Raw genomic sequence first — 20177 nt, 5'->3', positions numbered from 1 at the left:
AGATTAATATATGAGTGTACTTCATATATGTGACGTACATAACGCTTTTTCTTCGATTTTGCGGTATAAATTATTGAGAAAAATCAAAATAAAATAAAACGAAACGTAAAACATTTATTCCAGCTTCTTTTTCGTCGGAATTTTCAACCGTACGAAATGATACAAAACTATTTCAACATTTGTCAGCTGATTTGTCTGCATTAATAACGTCACAAAGTCGGGCGGAGAAATTATTAAAGTTTTTTCGTCGCGATTTTATTCGCGAGACAGCGCGCGTTACATTCGTTTTATGTGCTACAATAAAATGTGTCATTTGGTAACACACAATCCCTAATAGGTCTAATAAAGCGAATCTTGCAAAGGGGTTTTAAAATGCAGTGGCAGTTATAATTACCGCGCGATCTTTGGAGATACACTAAATGCCACCGTAATGCAACGTGCATTATGATCGTGAGAGAGCTGCATAAAATGTAATCAACGCGACGTACGAGGAGGAAGCGCGATGCAAAATATACGGGGACGCAGTGCTGGTGTAATTTTAGGATAATTTGAACTCTTGTGTACGTGCAGAAATATTCGCATCTCTCCGACCCGTCGCGCTAGAAAATTCTATTTTGCATATTTCGGACGAGTTCTCGCGAGTCCCATTTCGTATATTTCTATATCGTATGAATTCGACATTTTCCAAGTGGCGTGCATGCGATGAAACAAATCCCGCAGTAAAAAAAATAGGAGGGAAAAAAAAAATACGGTTTTAAATTCCCCACTAATTCGCTTGCGATCTAACGCAATTACTTAATGCAGTTATATCACGTAGTAATATTTATCTTGCACGTAGCGAAAAAAAAAATCCACGAGATTTGCAGTAAGCTGTTACAAAATGATTTGAAAAATAAATCTTATGGCAAGGTTTACGCGAGAATCTCTTCGAAATTCTTAGATTATCGTATCGTTAAGACAAAGATATTATTACCGAGATAACGCACACGAGAGGCCTGCGATCTTACCGCGAAATTAATATCGCATTGCAAATTTCGGACGTCGCGGTTACGTCTCAGACGTTTTAAGTGCAACACGCGTTCAAGTGGCGGCGGACCATGATGTTCGACGTGCTTCTGATAAAAATTTTACGAGAATAATATTGTGGGTGTAGCAGATGGTAGCTGTCGGCCCATAGTACTTGCTCCTCGAGATTGCGAGAAAAGTTTCGACAAGATTCTACGAGTCTATGCATCCGCGAGAATAGAAATGAATGTCGTATTTTTAATATTTACTTCCCAGTTTTGCCAAGTTTTGCGACGCATTGACTGGGAAGTCAACGGCGTCACCAAATGGCGAGTGAAGAATTTGAAAAGTAAAAAAAAGAATAATAATAAAAATAACGCACGTAATTACGGTCCATATTCAGACGTAAATGGATTGTTTGAAAAAAAGTATATTTTTCAAGAGCTCTATCATTTTGTATTAACATAGAATGGTGAGGTAATGAATAATTTAAACTCTTGATGCTTATAATATTTTGCAAGCGTCATCATTACGAGTCCGATATTAATAATAAAATTTTGTAGCGCGAAAATGTTCATCGATGCATTAACATGTATTGCGTGTCGCGTTATTTATTATATCGTTGGAATAATGAAAAGCCAATGACAGATCCAATACTTTTTTTAACTTATCTCGCGAGCACTCTCTTAGGCCGTGAACTTCGAATCCGAATGGGATCAAAGGATTGCAGGATCTCGATCAGATAGATGGGACCAGCGTGCGGATACGTCTACCGTGGTATTTACTGCTTTCATGCATCCATATCCTTTACATGCGCTCGGAAAAACAAATCCCTGACGGATTCAGTCATTCTCGATTCGATACTTATGAGTCGCGCAGACTAGAATAATATTTGTATATGCATGCACCTTGGCGAGAAAAAAGGAAAATGAAGAGAATACGTAAAAATTATGCACGAGATACCGCGATTAAAGTTGATTTAAAAGTAAAAAAAGAAAAAAAAATACAAGTGTAGGCTAAGCAACATTTATGACATAGGTGTATTTTAGGATGTCGTCAAAATTTTGCATTCTTTTTTTTTTTTAAGTTTGGCCGTTTCAAAGTTTTAAACTCTCACAACAAATCGATCTGATAATATCTGATAGTCGAAAAGAATTTATCGTGACCACAACGAACGTTTTTAGCTCTTCGAAATAAAAAGTTAAAGTGACACTTTTAAAAAAATTGGTGCAACATATTTTTAACGTTGCCCAAACGTAGCAGAATAATGGATATCTCGTTAATATGTTTGGAAAAACTGTGTGCTAGCGCTATCGTATTAATAACTAATAAAAAAAAATAAAAATAAAAATGAAAAAAGAAATTAAAGTATGGCGCGATAAGTATACGTTAATTTAATAATACGCAATGCAATGGGAAAAATATGAGTAGCATCAGGAAGCCGATAGTGTTATGGAATTTATAGAGGAAACATTGTTAAGGGAATATTGAAAGGGCAGAGAGCACTGCGCTGTATAGGCGTAAATAACGTATGGCGTGTAAACGGCCACGGGATGTGAGATGTAGACGAAACGGAATGCGAGATTTATGACGCGGCGTATTAAAGATTCACTCGTTTTTGACACAATATTGCGCAGTATGGAATACTGAAATAATACATAGGTTTGCATATAGCATGCATATCTCACGAGAGAGATGGCTCCCCGGGAGTAACATTGAAACCGTGAAGATATAAGAATAATATCGCGAGGCAAAAGACGACCTTCTGGATAAAGAAATCCCACGGCTGAGAAAGTACTGCAGCTTGTCTAATAAAGAAATAACATAATAAATAAATTCAACGTTTAAATTAACTAAAAATTATCGTCAGTCATATAAATTCTATGACCACGAATGTTAACGTTCCAGCCGAAATCATCTGGTTTTGCGGATAATTAATTTTACAGACTTAATTGAATTGTTGATTTTAAATTCGCAGAAAATCGACGGTCGAAAGTAATTGATTAAATATTAGATTTGTTATAAATATTTTAATAAATACGTTAACTGTCGCGCGAGCGATAATCTATCTCTTTGTTTTTGCGAAATTAGAAAGAGAAAGAAAGAGAGAGAGAGAGAAAGGGAAAGAGATGAGGACCTGTATACGATAAAAGGTGATCACTGAAATCGTGAACGATGTTGGAAGTCGCGGTTCACTAAACAACGAAGTTCGATTAGAACGCGGATTAATTAATTAATGTGGGAAGCCCGGTGTTCCGGCGAATCCAAGACGAATCCTATACTATAGATTAACGCCGGTGTAAAGGATTGTTGAACATCTTACGAATTGCGTTACATTCGTTTTGAATATATATTTTAATATAAACTATCTTTCTAGATATTTTTAAAATCCCTTTTTTTTTATTTCTTTATTTTTAAATTCAAATAGCATTTACTGCGGAATAGGGCATCACGGGAATCGTTACATTACACTAATTAATTAACAAATTGAGACATTTGCTGCGAAAACGTTTCGACAGAATTTTCTTTCATGGTGAGCAATGAAATTAGCAAATAACTGTATTTCCCGATGCATAAAAACGAAGGATAACAATCATTTAATTAGCAACTCTAAGAAAATGGAAGGAAATAGCGATTCGCTTTTGACGAATAAATATCATCGAGGCACAGAAAACGCCGTCTTCTAAAGACAGTTGCGCGTTTGAAATGCTGAGAAATTGATGCAATTTTCTTAATTACTCCCATCGAAAGGACGGACTGTTATCACTTGTCTACTTCACTCTCGCGATTAAAATAACATCATTGTGCAGCCTTCATTAAGCGACGCTAATTACGACGACGGGTGAATCTTACAAGTAACACTGTATCATCTATTTTACATTACGAGGAAAATTCATTCAATTCCCGAACGCGCGACAAACGTATCTTTATTAAATCATAATAATCTTACAGAGGTGAGAATAATTTGAATAACTTTCCTACGTTTTACGAAAGATCGGAGTCGAGGAGTTATTTCATTCTCGAAATATTTAACACGCGAGTAAATTAAAATCCTCCTTCAACAATTAATTAAAGTGAGCGTGCTTCCAGTGAATACGGAATTCTTGGTATGCCGGTGCATTAAAAATCCAAGGTGTAACGTCGTAATTTTTACGAAAACTGAAGCTCGCACCTTAATCTAGAAAAGATAACAGCTGCGGTTGCAATATTTAGCAACAAAAATCTTGCATTTTTGTGTTCTATATTATATTTACTTAAATTTTTTCTTCCTTTTTTTTTAACCGGCACGTAAATATGCGAAACCCCGAACATGCTTATCTACAATTTTAGAAATGTACCACGGTCAAATTAATTCGTGCATGAAATCTATCGATGCCTTTCGGTAACGAGAAGGGGTAAAATTGAGAAGAACTAAAATTGAGAGGAATCAGCTTTATTCGCGAAACAGTCGTCGACGAAGTGAGTTAAGACTCTTTTAACGATCAATTAAAGATCACCGTACTGAGGGAAGAAAGCCAGAGATCCCGAGATATCAGCGTGTTAGAGAATGCGGCGGGTCTAAACGAGGGAAAGAGACATTAAGGCGCGCGCGAATCCTCCATCGGCGAGGGGCCTGCAGCTCCGAATATTATTCACACTCAATTTAACTTATTGAGAGCCGCGAGAGACCGCTTGATGGCTCAAGCTGTAATGGCGTAACAATTAATCGCTGAATAGAATTTCCTCCGGTTCTCTTCGACTTCCTGTCATTCATCAAAACGCTCCCCGGTGTCCCTACAAGGCGCAAGTCACGCATTGTTCTGCGCCTTAACGCCGCTTTCGGATTTCGGTAGTGTCGGCGAAAAAAAATTTGAGGGCCTATGAAAAAGGATGAATATTTCGTCGATTAACCCACATCTTCGCGATTTTCCGTTCAATAGAGGGATTTTTTAGGGTCGTCCCAGCCTTTCGTGTAAAGTTGCTTAAATCATTTTAAAACGATGAAAAATAGACAAGGACTTGAAGGGAGTTTAAAGAGACTTTAAATAAAATGTTATGGGTTTTAATAACTTTTCTTTGTTATCTGTTTTAATAACGACGATTGTAGAACGGATAAATGTTTAATTGCGTAATAAATAATTAATTTTTTCACGCTATTATATTTTATATATACATTATATATGTACATATCTTTTTGATATTATATTTAAATTTAAAGATTGAATTTAAATTAAAATTAAAATTGTCAATTATTATAGTTAACTTAATTATATATTTATTGAAACTATTCTTAATTATATAATCTTATATGTATATTTTACTCACATGTAATATAAGTAGAACTACTTTCAAATTTATTTTTCGGAGATTAATTAATCTTACTGATAAAATTTACAGCAATAGATAACATCGATAAGTAATGATAATAAAAACTTGATATCAACGAACTCTTCGTTTGATTTTGGCTGCTGATATGCTTGTTTTTGCAAGCAACTGGTAAAACATTTACGTATTTCACTCTATCAGCGAAATATTGATAAGATAATTAAATGCTGATAAATTTCAATATTTAAATAAAATAGGTTTAGAACGAATAATTAGAAAATCGATATATATTTTAATAAAATTAATTTTTGATAATATTTTACCATAATCACGAATAATGGGACTAAGCAGCAACAGATATTTAAAATGCATTTGCTGTAAAGTCTTTAATAAAAATGTTTAACTGAAGGTAATATGACATATGAGAAATGAAACTATGGTATCAGCCAGCTATATGTACAATTTGATTTATTTGCACGTTGGCAAATTTGCATTTGATAAGTTTGATAACCATTATGTGAATTTTTTTTATTTGCAATCTAAATTCACGAGTATTAAAAAAAAATCCAATATACTAATACTGCTTGCGTGCTAATTGCACCTGTACTTTTTACGAGCTGTACCTTTTACCGCCTTTATAAAAAATTTAATTTTTATTCATATTTTAAAAACTCGCTATATAGCGCTCTGCGAACAATCCTGCTAATTACGAATATTATAATTTTATTGATATTGTCTATATTTTCGCGATAACATATGTTCGAATAACGATACGTAGTTCACGACCGGCCGCCAGAGGTTGTTGTGATCATTTCTGTAGACCCTGGAGTCCCTGAACTAGCTGCGCTGGTTTAGACGTTATTTTTCTCTAATCTTGTTAGAAAAGAAAGAAACTCTAAGTTAGTGCGGATGGAAAGTAAAATAAAAGAAAAAGGACCTCGCGGTTAAATGTGCATTGAGATAGTGAGAGATTTCAAGGGAACGACAACTAGATATTGTCTGTTGTGGTTAGGCTAGGAACGTTCGAAAGGAATAGATAAAAAGCGACGTAACGATGCTTAATCAAGCGGTGGTTGAAGCACTTTATTCGGCGACGTATATTGAAAATTATTTAGACTGCGTGGAAAATCTGCCCAATGACTTGCAAAGATATGTTTCCCGTCTTCGCGAGCTGGATGCCACTTGTCAAAGTAAACTCCAATTCTTAAAGTTCATTCAATCTATTTAGCTTTTATTTATTGCTTAATTTTTATTTTTCTTTAATTATTTTTATTTTTAGCATACTTGCACGAAGTGGATCAGCAGCAGGAAGTACTACGAAATGATCAGGATCCTGTTGTTAAAAGACGAGCCTTAATGAGAGTTCAGCAAGCTTTGATAGCGGCACAAGAAATAGGAGATGAGAAATTACAGATTGTACAACAAGTTCAAGATCTTATAGAGAATAAATCCAGACAGCTTGACGTAGATTATCGAAATTTAGGTAAGATATTTGATATGTTTATTAAATTAATTTTTTTATATTTATTCTATGATACTGTAACTTTGATTATACATATTATAGATTTTGGAAAAGAGCAAGATAATTCGGAATCGGTACGTGAATCGAATGTTAACAGTAATTCGAATAACGCAAGTCAGGCAAATAACGCAGAACGTCAGCCAAAACGTGCTCGAAGAACAAGAACCGAAACTTTGATAGAATCAACTCATTCTATGGACATGATGATAGGAATGACCGAAACAAGATCTTCCGCGTTATCTAATACGAGCAATGGAAATCAGAAAAAGAATACTGCAGCGGCTACCGGTAAAAAGAAAAAACGGAAATCTCGACAAGGCAGTCAACAGAATCATCATCGCGAGGATACTCCCCCACCACCAGAAGATGATCTCGCTATAGATCCAGATGAACCGACTTATTGTCTGTGTGATCAAATATCATATGGCGAAATGATCCTTTGTGACAATGACCTATGCCCCATAGAATGGTTCCATTTCTCTTGTGTTTCCTTGACTACTAAACCTAAAGGTAAATGGTTTTGTCCTAAATGTCGTGGCGATCGTCCTAATGTCATGAAACCTAAGGCACAATTTCTTAAAGAATTGGAAAGATACAATAAGGAAAAGGAAGAAAAATCATAGAGAGGATACAGCGGTAAAAAACTTAAATATTTCGCAAAACTTAATTTGATTTGATCGAAACTTTGATAAATTTTAATTTCGAGTTTTAACCCATTAGCTGAGGTCTTTAAATATCCATAGCGTAATTACTCATCACATCTCCATTTAATAAATCAAGTTTACATTTATTCTATTAAAATTTAAAAAAAGAAAGTTTTTTTTTCTTCTTTCATAACTTTTAAAAATAATTATTTAAAATCAGATAATAATAATTAGTATATATTTTTTTTATGCGTTTAAATTAAAAAATAAAAAAGAATAAGTATATATGTGATATTTGCGATTGTACATATAACATAATATAAACTATTAATATTAAATAAGACACAAATTTATATTTAAATGCATTTTCTTCATTAATATCTTCTTTGATATTAATTAAATACTTATTTGTTATATTAAGATAAGATACCGAACAAGGTATCTTCATAAAAGCAAGGCAGTCTAAGAAATAAAAAAAAAAAAAATTTAAGATACATGCGTATATATGCGATAGACTGTATAACGTAAATGTAAATAAAAAATAACAATATGTAAATAATTATAAATCAGAATTAAAATAAAATAAACGTTTTACATGCCATAAAAATGTATAAAATGGGAAATTTATATGAGGAAAACAGTATTTAAAAAAAGATATGTTAACATAAATTCATAAACACATTGTAATTTCTTGCAAAATTTATTAATTTGATACTATGACATTCATTTACAATCCGATACAAGCATGATTTTCTATTAGTAAGTACCAAGTCAAACAAGAAAGAAAAATGTTTTACTATCTTCTTATATTTTTTCATTGTTACGTGGTGAAAGTAGACTTTCCAGAAGCAACTTATAAACTTTCAAATCTACTGTAATTGTATTTTTCGCAAGCTTGTCTATACTTGTAAAATAGTAAGTGCTATCTTACTTACTTGCATAGAATAATGTATGGCGAAACACTATACGGGCATTTATTTATTTGTTTTATTCTCTTGCACGAGGGATAACTAACAAGATAGTCATAAGAACGAGACGGTATATATATATATATATATATACGCGGGGAACTTTTTTTGTTTTTTATAAAGTGATAGTCGTATGAATTTCTCTCGCCATCTCTCACGTTCTACAAACTGTGAATTAACATACGGAATGTTCGGCACAAAGTATTACGGGTATTACAAACAACATATACAGCTCCAACGAAACGTGTCAACCGAATTACCATTACGTATATAATACGGGGACAACTTTTATAAAGAAGCTGTGACGGAGATCTCTTATGGGTTGCGAACAGCTTGCTTAATGTCAGCGGGGATCTTCCGTGTGACTCTCTTGGAAATTCAGCCAAGACTGTTCGACTACAGTAGCCACTCGTTTCTCGTATTCCCGTTTGTTCTCTTGATACAATTGCGCCGCTAAAGAGTTGGCTGGCGAGTTAGGATTCGGTTCATCCAAAAGAGACTGTAACACAAAATAGTTGACAAATTTCTTCAGACTATTATTTTAAATAGTCTTAAACTTGCAATAAAAATAAAAAAATAAATAAAAATAAATAATTAAAAAAAACTCGAATGTATACGTAAGTACAAACAGGACTAAAAGGTCTCTAGCTTATGGAAAGTGAACATCAGGTTACAATTATACTACAAAGTGAAATTATTCATTTATTATTATTATTATGTATATATATTTTCGCGCGCGCGTGCTTATGTGTGTTGTGTGCGCAAATGAATGTTTGTACATAACATTCGAGTATTAGAATTCAATCAAAGTACAATTTTACGTCGCTCAAGACAGGATACTTTCGTAGAGAAAAGAAAAAAAGGAATTAAAGAAAACAAAAAGACAAGCCAAGTATTCTTTTTTTATACTCTAACATTTAATATAGTAACTAATTTCACGTATCATCAGATATTCGAAATAAATAAATACGCAATTTTATAATAATTTATTATTCAACATCGTAAAAACTCGGTCTAACGTTGCACATTGTTGTGGTAGTTCGATAGAACTTTGAGGAAGAAACATGCTAGGTTTGTTTTCCTGTTTCTTTCGTTTTTCTCTTCAACGTTAGCTCCTTAGTAAGGCTGCAGCACGTTCTTCTCTCTTGTATCTGATGGCTGTTGGTGGCTGACTGATGCCGCGACAGCAGCATCGCGTTAACGCCCGCGACTAATCCACAAAACTCTGCTCCACGCAAGCCTTCACTCGTTTCTCGTACTCGCGTCGATTCTCTTTGTACAGTTGCGCTGCCATTGAGTTGGCAGGTGAATTCGGGTTCGGGTCACTTAACAGCGACTGCAATCACATAAGTCGTACTTAATTATGCTTTGGAAGATAATTTTGTCGTTATAATTTTTGATAAAGTGCATGGCCACGTTCGTAAATTAATATGAGAGAAAGGACAATCTGCTTTTCTTTTTTTTTTTTTTTTCTTCTACTTGTTCATTCTCTAATTAATAAAAAAAAATCAAAGGTGTATATCAATGAATAATCAAAATTAGTTCCATAGATAAAGATATATGCAAATGCTATACACGAATAAGTTTTAAGTAGAATCGTGTGATTAGACTTTGCTGAATTGCAACCGCTGTTAAGACAAAATGAATGATCCCTTCAAATTTTTATCGCAACGGAGATTTCTTGGAAGCGACGTTTCACAAACGTATAAACGATAGTTTTGAAAAAGAGACAACACAACGAATAACACATATCTCAAAACGTAATAAAAAATAATAAAATTATGATCTTTAAAATCTTCATATTTTATTTATATAAAAATATAAATTGCCATGCAAATTTTTAATTTTTCCAAGACTTGGAATATAATTATGTATATTACAAAATAACATGTATACTAGTTGCATAAATATTAGGTGCTCAATTATATCAGATCGTGATTCTAACCTGTAACTTTGTGTCTCTATTATGCAGTATTAAAACGGGATATTTTTCTTTATTTTAAAATGTAATATATATTTTTTCAATAATGATAAGACATGTATTAAATTAATGAGAAAAAAGAAAAGAAAAAACCTCTTTATAGTAGAAATCCATCAAAAGCATTATTTGTGAATATATATTGTCCCTGAGGTATTAATTCATTCAATTAACTATTATTTCAGTTCTTGACCGTTTGGAACGCCAAGAAGGAACAGTAAAAAACATCAAAATATATTTTGTAATGAAAAAAAGAACAGATAACGTTACCTGTATAGATGTTAAGATGGCTGAGACGTCGTAAGTAGGACTCCAACGATTTTGAAGTATATCCAGACATATTCCACCATCCGCATATACGTTAGGATGAAACATTTTACTAACGAATCTCACTGTGGGGGGTTTGTTTGGGTATTCTTCTGTAAATTCTATTGTAAGTTTAAATGTGCCATCTTCAAAGGGAGTATCATGTGGTCTGAAACATGCACAAACATCTTTCTATAAAAAACTTTAATACACTTAATATTAAACAAAGAAAAAAAAATATATATATATATTAAATCTCATTTTATCTTTTCAAAACTTGAAACACAAAATTATATATTTTTAATTTCTTTATAAGCAAACTTTACAGAAGATCTAGCTTTTCTTAAACTTATGTAGACACATTTCTGATTGAAGATAATATTTTTTTAAGGTTTGCATTGTAAAGGAATAAATATTAAATGCAATTTATGCTATCTTACCCAAATATAACTGCATTCCATATCATAATATTATTGTCTGTTGGAGCACCTGACACTCCAGTTGGAGGATCCTCCTGTAATCTTTAGATAAACACCCACTGTTAAAACCTTATCTTGCAAACGACAGTGAAGCAGCATATAAAACAGTACATGAAAGCTAGGGTAACGTATGGACCATCGATATCGGGTGAAGAACAATTTGTTTTATTAAGTTAGATAGAGAAGGAGGGGAGGTAGTCGGTAGCAAACAAATGCAAAAGGAACATATTGCGGAACGCGTTTCTAATAATAAATGGCGGCTGACGTTCGCGAGAAAGATACGACAATCATTGTCGTGCGCGAGATTTTCATCTCCGCGGAACGGGAGGAGAGTCAAGTAAATTCGGGCGCACTAGGAGCTGCTGCACATGCAATGGCGTCATGCTGAGATTCATGAGAGAGCGATTAAACATATAGATGGAGGGACGGACGGACAAATAGGCAAATGGATCATTAATGGGCGAACACACGTAAGTATTGTCGTGCGCCAAGTACCTCTTAAAATCCCTCATCAATCTCCTCCTCGCGGGGGTGGACATCCCTTGCGAATGAGCTCCTCGTTAACTTTTACAAACGATGATGGCCGATTGCGCTCTCGCGCAACTCTTTCTATCCCTGGTGCGCGCGCGGGCGCGCGCTTGATGTGTGTGTGTGTTGTGTGAGTTCTTCTTTCTCTCTTTCTCTCTCTCTTTCTCCGTTTCGCTTTTTCTTCTTCTTTCACTTTTCCTGCGCGACTGATAGGAGCGGAAATAGACAGCAACAGCAACGACGGTAACAATGACTACCGATAGTGTCGATGGTGACGGCGACGATGGCGTCGACGACCTCTTTCCTCTTCCGCACCTTGCGCGCCTCGTCTATCTGCGCGACAGATCCAACGACAATCACGACACTCGTACGCACTTTTGTCCGACACGTATCAAATTTACGTAGCACGCACTAGATTCTCTCTTTCTTTCACGCGCAATTAGTACAAGGGTTATTCTTTACGGGAGACTCCGGATTTACGACGTTTACGAGCGAGCGAGCGAGAATGAGATCGTGAGGCAGGAGGAGGTGAAAATCGTGGTAGAGGGAGAATGCTCGATAGAACGAAAGAGAGAGAGAGAGAGAGAGAGAGCGAGTAAGAGTGAGAAAGAGAAAGGCTGTTATTCACTCTCGTCCTTTGCCTTTTTCTCTTGTCGCGCCCGTGAAGGCCGCCTTCTTATCCCGCGATATCAGTATAAGGACGCACGAATTCGATTCCGCTTTGCTACTGCAATTACGACGACGACGACGACGACGACGACGACGACAATGACGATCACTCGTCACCTCGTCAGCTGGACAGCGGTTAGTACGGTGGGGATGCGAAAAAACCTTTTGTGCCGTGCACAAGATGACCTCACCGAAGTACCACGAGTGAAGTCTCAGCCAATCAGTTTTTTGTTTTTCCAGAAATAATATAGGCGGGTATTTATTGACTGCGTTCAGTTCACTGAAATACACATCTTTAATCTTTGTAAGTCTATGGATTCGAGAGGCAAGAAATAGGCTTTCGATAAACTTTCAATTAATAAATTAATTTATATAATGTTACAAAATCGTAGCAGGTAATAATGACTTTTTTTATAAGATCTAATAAATTTAATATCCGTTAAAAAACAGCATATATATATATATATATATATATGATCTAAACTGAATCTTCCTGCTATTAATAATCGCAATAAATCAATATGTAATACAAAAGCATATATATTTATATTTTATGTGTATAAAATTTTTATAAAACATGTATCTACATTGCTTATTACTATTATTGATAGTATTACATTAATAAAGGCTGTGCAATATGTTGCAATGTCTTTAAAGTCTTCACATAAGCTATAATATATGTAAATACATTTTGTTAAAAAGATTAAAAAAAGTTCGGTAAATTTAACTAGCCAAGAAATATATTAAAATTAATTATAATTAAAGTTGAAATAACTCTTAATAAGTATAATATGGACGGAAACACACACTTTAGCATAACGTCTAACGAATATGCATAAAAAATTGACTATACTGTAAATATATTAAAGAATAAACCGGTCAATTTTTTTATACATAAGCGTTATGCATTATGTAAGTATATGGGAGAGCCTTATGGATAAATCTCCATAAAATTAGATCTTGACGATTAAAATATGAAATATTGTATAGCTAGTAATAAACTCATTAACGATATCGAAATCGTTGCAACCTTTGCATTGTTACATCTATGATCAAAGTAACAAAAGCACCAAGTGACTTCATCGTAATAATCACGGTGAATATCCAATTGATGAATACTGTTATTGACGTAATGACCTAATCGCACGTCTTTAGCAGCAGGTCTACAGCCCTCGTAATGATCTGCAGGAATATCCGTTCTAAAACTGCGTACAGAGCTTAGGCATTCACGAGTAATAATTGTTTCCGCTGTAAAAAATACACAATTATTTAAATATGACTTTGTACATTTCGTATTGTCTAAAAAGCTAATAAAAATTTTGACAAATCGTATCTAGTGAGCACGATGTTATAATAATTACCCCCTTTTCGTTCAATAATTTTTACACATTTATCATCGTATTCCGGGCAGGTTTCTCCCCAATAATAAAACCAGTTTAAGGGTGTTCCACATCCAGGGTGATTACTGTTACATCTGTAACAGTATAAACTCTCACCTGCAATTAAAATAATCTTATTACTTCGAAATAATGTAGGAACAGTAACGATTTAAATTAAGCCACGCCCTATTGTCAATCGAATAAAATACCGTGATGTACCTTGATTTGCCAAAAAGGTTAACAGAAAAATTGTATAAAATATTATTTGTTTCATCTTGTTAATGCGTGAATAGTTAATTTATTTCGAATTTTCTTTTAATTGATTTTGTTGACACATAACAGCATGAGAACACAAACAGTGGTGTGCAATGATCGGATTATACGCATAAGAAGTAATAGGGAGTGTAGTTGGATATGGTGCTGCCAAAGATGAACGTTCGGTCAGATACGAAACGAAATAATGAACTATGAGAAAGAACCAATCACTTTGTCTCATTTCGTGGAAGTATAGGAACATGCAATGCCACTATGATTACGTTGGTCGCTTTGCTCTTGCGAGGTGCAATTCTTCTTCGTTCCTCCATGTTTTCTTTCCTGGCTGCGAGAAAATCGGTCCAAGATGGTTAGTGAAAACGTGAAATCATTATCCGAATTTTTTCTAAACATCGACGATTAACGCGGTTTGATTGTTTGATAAAAAATGTGTAAATGCCGTAATTTTAATAAATAATTTGCGAATATTTTCAAATTCTACTCGCGAGATAGTTTTGCAATACCTAACCTCGCGCTATTCAAGCCGTTAGCGTCATGATTGTATAATTATAAAATAAAAGTATTTCTTTTCTAGTAAAAATGTTACAATTAAAGTCAATTACGAATAGAGATGATCCACAATGCGTGCAGTAATTTACTTCTCTACTAAAATACAATATGTGAATGTACATAAAACATAGGCCAATTTTATTTTAGGCGAAAGTAAAGTGTTCGGAGTTAAGAACGAAAGATAAACGGGAGCTGATGAAACAGCTTGAGCAGCTTAAGACAGAATTGACTACTTTACGAGTGGCCAAAGTAACTGGAGGAGCTGCATCAAAGCTGTCCAAGATGTAAGTCTGTAATCCTTGTAATTTACAATAATAAATTACAAGGATTCTTTTATAATGCAAGTAATTAATTTAATTCATGTTTAAAGTATTTCACAAAATCGTATTCTACGAATCTTTTAATCCTCTTTATTCCAGTCGTGTTGTAAGGAAGGCTATTGCGCGAGTGTATATTATTATGCACCAGAAGCAAAAGGAAAATCTACGTTTATTCTATAAGAATAAAAAGTACAAGCCTCTTGACTTAAGGCCCAAGAAAACGAGAGCTCTACGCCGCGTTCTTACTCCTTACCAACGTAGCAGAAAAACTCTGAAGGAAGTACGCAAGCACTCCGCATTCCCGCAGAGAAAGTATGCTTTGAAAGCATAGTGTTTTTAATTATTCAAAATAAAAAAATTCATTAAAATATTGAAGGTTTATTTGTGTTTATTCATAACCTCACTCCTGTTAACGAGTACTTATAAACTCACTCCCGTTAACGAATATTCATAACCTCACTCCTGTTAACGAGTAAGCGTGAGAGAAACAAAAATAGGCTAGCTACAAAATTATTCAAGGCACTGTGTATTTATAAGGTAGATAAGTCTCCCTTGGATAAAAATGTTATGTTCACGTTTTTACAAGAAATAGATACAGAAATTTAAAAAAGCTTAAGAACACTATATACAGTCGTCATTATACTATATAACTAATATCGCGCGATAATTTTATTATAACAAAGATTAAGTAAATTTATTATTCATGATTACACGGTGATTAGCTTTCCTGAGCACCATGGGCATGGGTGAAAATTAGGTTCTGTAATACATGCATCTTTACAGTCTTTGATTTCCGTGAGAAGATCAAGAATATCCGATGCAGTTTTATCTTCAATTAATGGTAATTCCTCAGATTCGTGATTTTCATTTTCAGAGAGTGTAGTATTGTCGACATTTATATCTATAAATACACATATATAAATAAATTTCCTTTTTCTACATAGGTATGTACACTGAAAAGCAGATATGACGTTTGCTGCGGCGACGGCAGCTAGCAAACGCGACTTTAGCGTTGTGTGCGTGGAGTTTCACATGTGCCGCCGCATGAATTATATACCGCGCCGGCCAGATTGCCGATGACTGATTTTTCCCTCGTTCTTTTATCTCTTGCCTCTGCCGCCTAGGGTTACATACGCTAGCCGCTATCGCCGCAGAAAACGCCGTATCTGCTCTTAGATATACATATAATTAAAAGAAAGTATATTTATCTCAAAATAATTAAAAGTTTAAGTACTGTTAAAAAAGAAATAAAGCTAAATATAAGAAAATATACCTTTATAACAATCCTTACAAGTTTCTGTGGAACTTATAAGTGTCTCGGGATGTTTTTTAAGCAATTCGGTAACTAATATTTTTAATTTATGCAACTGTTCTTGTTGTTGATTACGTTGCTCTGCTAATTGGCGAAAAGTGTTTTCTCTTTCTTTCCATCTTTCTCCTAAAATCGCCCGTTGCTTTCGATATAAAGTAATGTACTCTCCTGTAAAAATAAGTATACATTAATCGAAATTAATATTTTTCAAATTAAATAATATTTGCAACAATTAGAAAATAGAGTACATATACATAATTAAATGTAATATAGCTTACCGATAGTTTCTGTTTCACTTTGGAGTTGGAGAACAAGATGTTCCAATCTCTGTTTTTCGTCAGTTAATTCAGCAACTTTTTCCATTGTTTCTTTAAATCTCATTTCTAATTTTGTAATAGGCTCAGTGTGATTTAATGTATTTTTATCTTCTGGCAGTGGTAAGTCTTGCGTTATTACGTCATTAGAATTTTGCTCGTTCTCTATTATATATTGATCACTATTAACATTTACAATATCTGTGGTTAAATGCGTTTCCTCTTGGATTTTTTCTAATTTTTTTGAGAGTTCTTCATTTTCTTTTTTCAAATGTTCTATATATATCTACGATATAAATTACAATTATTAATTAAAATTATTACATTGCACTTAACTAAATAAAATAATAGATCTTACGCAAAAAACGTAAATTATAAATAAATTAAAACTCATTATTTAAAAAATTCAAAAATTACCAAAGCATTTTGCAATTCTTGTTGCAACGTATGCGCATGATGAGACTGTGCTTGATAGTGCTGCATTTGATCTGTAATCTGAGCGTTTTGCAATTTTTCTTTTTCTAACTCTACTAATAATGTTTCTTTTTCCATTAATTTTTCTTTTACATTATCCATTTCTGTCTCAACAGTATTTAATCTTATGTTTAACTTTCGGCCAATATTTCTTTCAGCTTGAAGCTGTTCTGTTAAATCCAATTTTGTATTACTCTAGAAAAAGAATAATTATAAGTTTAAAAAATATTAAATTTTATAATAAAATAAAATAACTTTAAAAACAAATTAAAGATATAATAATATTAATTAAATATTGTGTGTATAGCAATATTACTCACAAGAGTAACAAAAGCATTTTCCATTTCAGTTAATTGTTCTTTCAATTGTTGATTTTGTGAAACAGCTCTAGATGCACCAAGTTTTTCGCTTTCAAGGGCTTGTACTAATTTTGTTACATCAGCACCATCATTTTTTGTATCTCGTAGTTCTTGTATTTCTTTCGTTAACATTTCAATTTCTGCATCCTAAAAAAAAACGTTGTCAAAAAGTATTTCTTTTACTAAATTATTTATTTATTTCCTGTATTTTTACCCTTTCCGATAATGCGATATAAAGTTTTTCTTGTTGTACAGTCAACTCTTTAATAGTTCTCATTAAATTGGTTATTTCGTCATTGTGGTCTTGTGTGGGAGGTGTAGCTTCATTTTTTTCTTTTTCATGTTGTAATTGTTGTTCCAAATTCGATAAACGTTGTATATAACTTTTTTCTCTACTTTCTAATTCATTAATTGTTTTCTGTCCATTTTCAACCTGCAATTACTCAATATAAATAACTATTTTTACAAATCGAATTATATACAGGGTAGAAAATTAGAAACATAATAGTTTTCGGGAGCGATATGTTTGAAATACTCGGTATAAATATTTTTACATACCTCATTAAGCAATTTTGCTTGTTGTGCATCTAACTGTCGTACATAATTTTGATATTGTCTGCTGGCTTCGTCTTTCTCGTTATTCACCAACTTCAAAGTTTCTCTCATTTGAGCTAACTGCTGTTCCAATACTGTTACAGTTTGATGCTGAGATTCCAATGTTTGCGACGTATCAGTTAGCTATAAACGATTTATTTATCATTAGTTTTACGATAAAATTTTATAATTTTTAATAATAATCTTACAACACACCTGTTGTATTCTTAATTCATTTAAGGAAAGTAAAGCTGCTTTTTCTTGGAACTCCTGTTGCAGAGTAATAAATTCGTTGTTCTTTAAATTTAGCTTTTGTTTTAACTCCGATGTTTCCAACTCTAAATCTTCCTTTTCTTTCCTATAAATAAAAATAAGGATTTTTATAATATAGAAATTTCGCAGTGTTCATTACATTTAAATGACTCTAATATAAGCAATTTAATATCTGACTAATACCTAAGTTCACAGTATTTCTTTTCGAGCTCGTCATAACCCTGTTGTACTTGCTGAGCGTTTTTCTGAGTGTCGGTAGAATTATTCCTCGTTTGAGCTAACTCTTTTTCAAGCTCGTTAATACGAAATTGGCTATGTTTGAATTTTCCACTCAGTTCTTCTATCTCATCTAAGCAGTAAGTATTTAATTATAAAAACGGCATAAATATTTTCCGGTTTACAATAAATTGCACATATTTATAAATTATATATATATGTATAAATTAGAAAACCAACCTGAATTCTGTTTCACAGTTTTCTGGCTTTGAGCTAGAGCTGCTGTGAGCTCTGCTTTTTCTGCTATTAGAATACCAGTAGTTTGTGTGTGTATTTGTAATTGTTCCTTTAAAGGATTTACTTCGCGAACGAGTTTGGCTTCAAACTCAGAATCCTTTATAGCTAGAATTCCTTCTAATTCAGCCACTCTGCTGTGCTATTTTATTTTTACATACAATAACAATTTATTATTGTGCATGTACATTAGCAATAAAATTAAATGCAGAAACTATAGTACTAAAATATACTTACATAACGACTGACTTGAACATGTAAATTATTTACAAGTTGCTTCTGCTCTTCCAAACATGAATTTAAGAATTCATTACGACATTTCAAATCAAGATTAAATGAACTATGTGGCTCACTGTGGTCTACATCATTGGTAAGGACATGAGCAACTTCTGAGGCCATTTCTAATAAGTATTCTTTCTGTGCTGTTGATGGTCCATTAGATGTTGCAATATTTAAGTTATATTTTCCACTGCTTCCTGTAGATTGTGAATCCGACTGAAGACATAATTGTGTGTCATTTTTATTATTACTTTCATGTAATGTTGCACTTGCTGGATAATTAGTTAAGATACTCTTTTCTACTTCTTCACTGTTATTTATAACAACTTTACTGTCAGATGGATCAAAGTTAGATCTGTCAAAATAATTTAATACAGTGTCTTCTTTATGTGTATCTGCATCATTTATATATTTTTGATTCTGTGTCTCTGTATACTTTGCTTCATTCTGATTTTTTGGTTCACAAAACTTATCCACCTCTGTTGTTTGGCAACTTGTTTGGCACTATTAAAAATAATTTTTTAATATTATATTCTTAAACATACATTTTTTATATTCTTATTAAATAATTACCTGTGATATTGATTTGTCTGCTGTATTTGAGTCCAGCTGTTTGTTCTCTTGAACTTGCAATTTCTTTTGCAATTGAAACTCCTTCAGCTGCAAAAAAAAAAAAAAACAGTTGTGCAGAGCTTTATTCAAATTCACTGACAAATAAAATCGTACTGTGCTAATTTTAGTTGCAAATATATTTAGTAAAATATTTTAACACTGCAATATATTTTAACATCTAACAAGTTAACGTCATTGTAACTTGCTTCGTTATCTTAATTGAGTCGATAAAATGCATGTGTCGTTATTTAATCTATACGAAAATTATGCCGAATGTGACGTGACGTGACGTGACAGCTGCGAAAGTAATTGTCAGCGTTGATTGCAAGTGCGGAATTACCCTTCTTTTCGCTGTTAACAGTTTTTCCCTTTTACTTAAATTCATTGTGCGACAGCTTCCGTGCTCGGGTAGCTCGCTGAAAATCACGTCGATGTACAGAATCGCCGGAAATATTGTTACATTGTCAAAAGCATACCGCAGGGTTATCACGCAACGTCAACTAGAAAGGGTTATGTACTTTTGTC

General features: G+C 33.3%; 5 protein-coding genes across 6 annotated transcripts; 2 read left to right on the top strand and 3 right to left on the bottom strand.

Annotated features, from left to right (window-relative positions):
• The first annotated feature begins 6113 nt into the window (after positions 1-6113).
• On the top strand, positions 6114-7966 carry LOC139106650 (inhibitor of growth protein 1). The gene is made up of 3 exons (XM_070663592.1): positions 6114-6500; positions 6590-6793; positions 6875-7966. Exons 1-3 carry the CDS (start codon positions 6365-6367, stop codon positions 7453-7455), a joined length of 921 nt encoding a protein of 306 aa, XP_070519693.1. The 5' UTR covers positions 6114-6364; the 3' UTR covers positions 7456-7966.
• A 179-nt stretch (positions 7967-8145) lies between these two features.
• Ubc6 (ubiquitin conjugating enzyme 6) lies at positions 8146-12520 on the bottom strand. 2 transcript variants are annotated; one of them, XM_070663593.1, is made up of 4 exons: positions 11703-12520; positions 11169-11249; positions 10693-10897; positions 8146-8943 (listed from the first exon to the last, which is right to left on the bottom strand). In XM_070663593.1, the coding sequence occupies exons 1-4, from the start codon at positions 11744-11746 to the stop codon at positions 8788-8790; spliced, it is 486 nt and encodes a 161-aa protein (XP_070519694.1). In that variant the 5' UTR covers positions 11747-12520; the 3' UTR covers positions 8146-8787. The 2 variants fall into 2 exon arrangements, with proteins under 2 accessions (XP_070519694.1, XP_070519695.1); XM_070663594.1 differs by lacking the exon at positions 8146-8943 and adding an exon at positions 9331-9780 and having other exon boundaries at positions 11703-12503.
• Positions 12521-12928: 408 nt separating this feature from the next.
• Crim (QVR superfamily protein crim) lies at positions 12929-14193 on the bottom strand. The gene is made up of 3 exons (XM_070663595.1): positions 14003-14193; positions 13766-13900; positions 12929-13652 (listed from the first exon to the last, which is right to left on the bottom strand). Exons 1-3 carry the CDS (start codon positions 14055-14057, stop codon positions 13372-13374), a joined length of 471 nt encoding a protein of 156 aa, XP_070519696.1. The 5' UTR covers positions 14058-14193; the 3' UTR covers positions 12929-13371.
• A 111-nt stretch (positions 14194-14304) lies between these two features.
• LOC139106653 (ribosomal protein L35) lies at positions 14305-15295 on the top strand. Its single transcript, XM_070663596.1, has 3 exons — positions 14305-14405; positions 14753-14889; positions 15025-15295. The coding sequence occupies exons 1-3, from the start codon at positions 14403-14405 to the stop codon at positions 15254-15256; spliced, it is 372 nt and encodes a 123-aa protein (XP_070519697.1). The 5' UTR covers positions 14305-14402; the 3' UTR covers positions 15257-15295.
• Positions 15296-15432: 137 nt separating this feature from the next.
• On the bottom strand, positions 15433-20173 carry LOC139106647 (golgin subfamily A member 2). Its single transcript, XM_070663587.1, has 13 exons — positions 19993-20173; positions 19614-19700; positions 18999-19544; positions 18708-18903; positions 18435-18600; positions 18195-18336; positions 17943-18122; positions 17599-17817; positions 17346-17531; positions 16969-17220; positions 16516-16837; positions 16199-16405; positions 15433-15826 (listed from the first exon to the last, which is right to left on the bottom strand). Exons 1-13 carry the CDS (start codon positions 20035-20037, stop codon positions 15633-15635), a joined length of 2742 nt encoding a protein of 913 aa, XP_070519688.1. The 5' UTR covers positions 20038-20173; the 3' UTR covers positions 15433-15632.
• Positions 20174-20177: the final 4 nt, after the last annotated feature.

Source organism: Cardiocondyla obscurior, linkage group LG11, assembly GCF_019399895.1.
Source record: "Cardiocondyla obscurior isolate alpha-2009 linkage group LG11, Cobs3.1, whole genome shotgun sequence".
In the NCBI taxonomy this organism is placed as follows: domain Eukaryota; kingdom Metazoa; phylum Arthropoda; class Insecta; order Hymenoptera; family Formicidae; genus Cardiocondyla; species Cardiocondyla obscurior.
Note: the sequence above shows the minus strand (reverse complement) of the source record. Positions and strands in the feature narration are given on the sequence as shown.

Bases quoted from the DNA above. Each gene is read 5' to 3' on its own strand.
- LOC139106650 (XM_070663592.1), top strand. From the start codon at position 6,365: ATGCTTAATCAAGCGGTGGTTGAAGCACTTTATTCGGCGACGTATATT. The intron at 6,501-6,589 runs GTAAACTCCAAT...TTTTATTTTTAG, and splicing joins GCTGGATGCCACTTGTCAAA to CATACTTGCACGAAGTGGAT. The intron at 6,794-6,874 runs GTAAGATATTTG...TACATATTATAG, and splicing joins CGTAGATTATCGAAATTTAG to ATTTTGGAAAAGAGCAAGAT.
- Ubc6 (XM_070663593.1), bottom strand. From the start codon at position 11,746: ATGTCCACCCCCGCGAGGAGGAGATTGATGAGGGATTTTAAGAG. The intron at 10,898-11,168 runs GTAAGATAGCAT...TGCATGTTTCAG, and splicing joins TGGAATGCAGTTATATTTGG to ACCACATGATACTCCCTTTG. The intron at 8,944-10,692 runs GTAACGTTATCT...TTTGTGTTACAG, and splicing joins CCATCTTAACATCTATACAG to TCTCTTTTGGATGAACCGAA.
- Crim (XM_070663595.1), bottom strand. From the start codon at position 14,057: ATGAAACAAATAATATTTTATACAATTTTTCTGTTAACCTTTTTGGCA. The intron at 13,901-14,002 runs GTACATCACGGT...TTTTAATTGCAG, and splicing joins AACCTTTTTGGCAAATCAAG to GTGAGAGTTTATACTGTTAC. The intron at 13,653-13,765 runs GTAATTATTATA...TATTTTTTACAG, and splicing joins AATTATTGAACGAAAAGGGG to CGGAAACAATTATTACTCGT.
- LOC139106653 (XM_070663596.1), top strand. The intron at 14,890-15,024 runs GTAAGTCTGTAA...TCTTTATTCCAG, and splicing joins GCATCAAAGCTGTCCAAGAT to TCGTGTTGTAAGGAAGGCTA.
- LOC139106647 (XM_070663587.1), bottom strand. From the start codon at position 20,037: ATGAATTTAAGTAAAAGGGAAAAACTGTTAACAGCGAAAAGAAGG. The intron at 17,818-17,942 runs GTATGTAAAAAT...GAGTAATTGCAG, and splicing joins AAGCAAAATTGCTTAATGAG to GTTGAAAATGGACAGAAAAC. The intron at 17,221-17,345 runs GTGAGTAATATT...TTCTTTTTCTAG, and splicing joins AAAATGCTTTTGTTACTCTT to AGTAATACAAAATTGGATTT.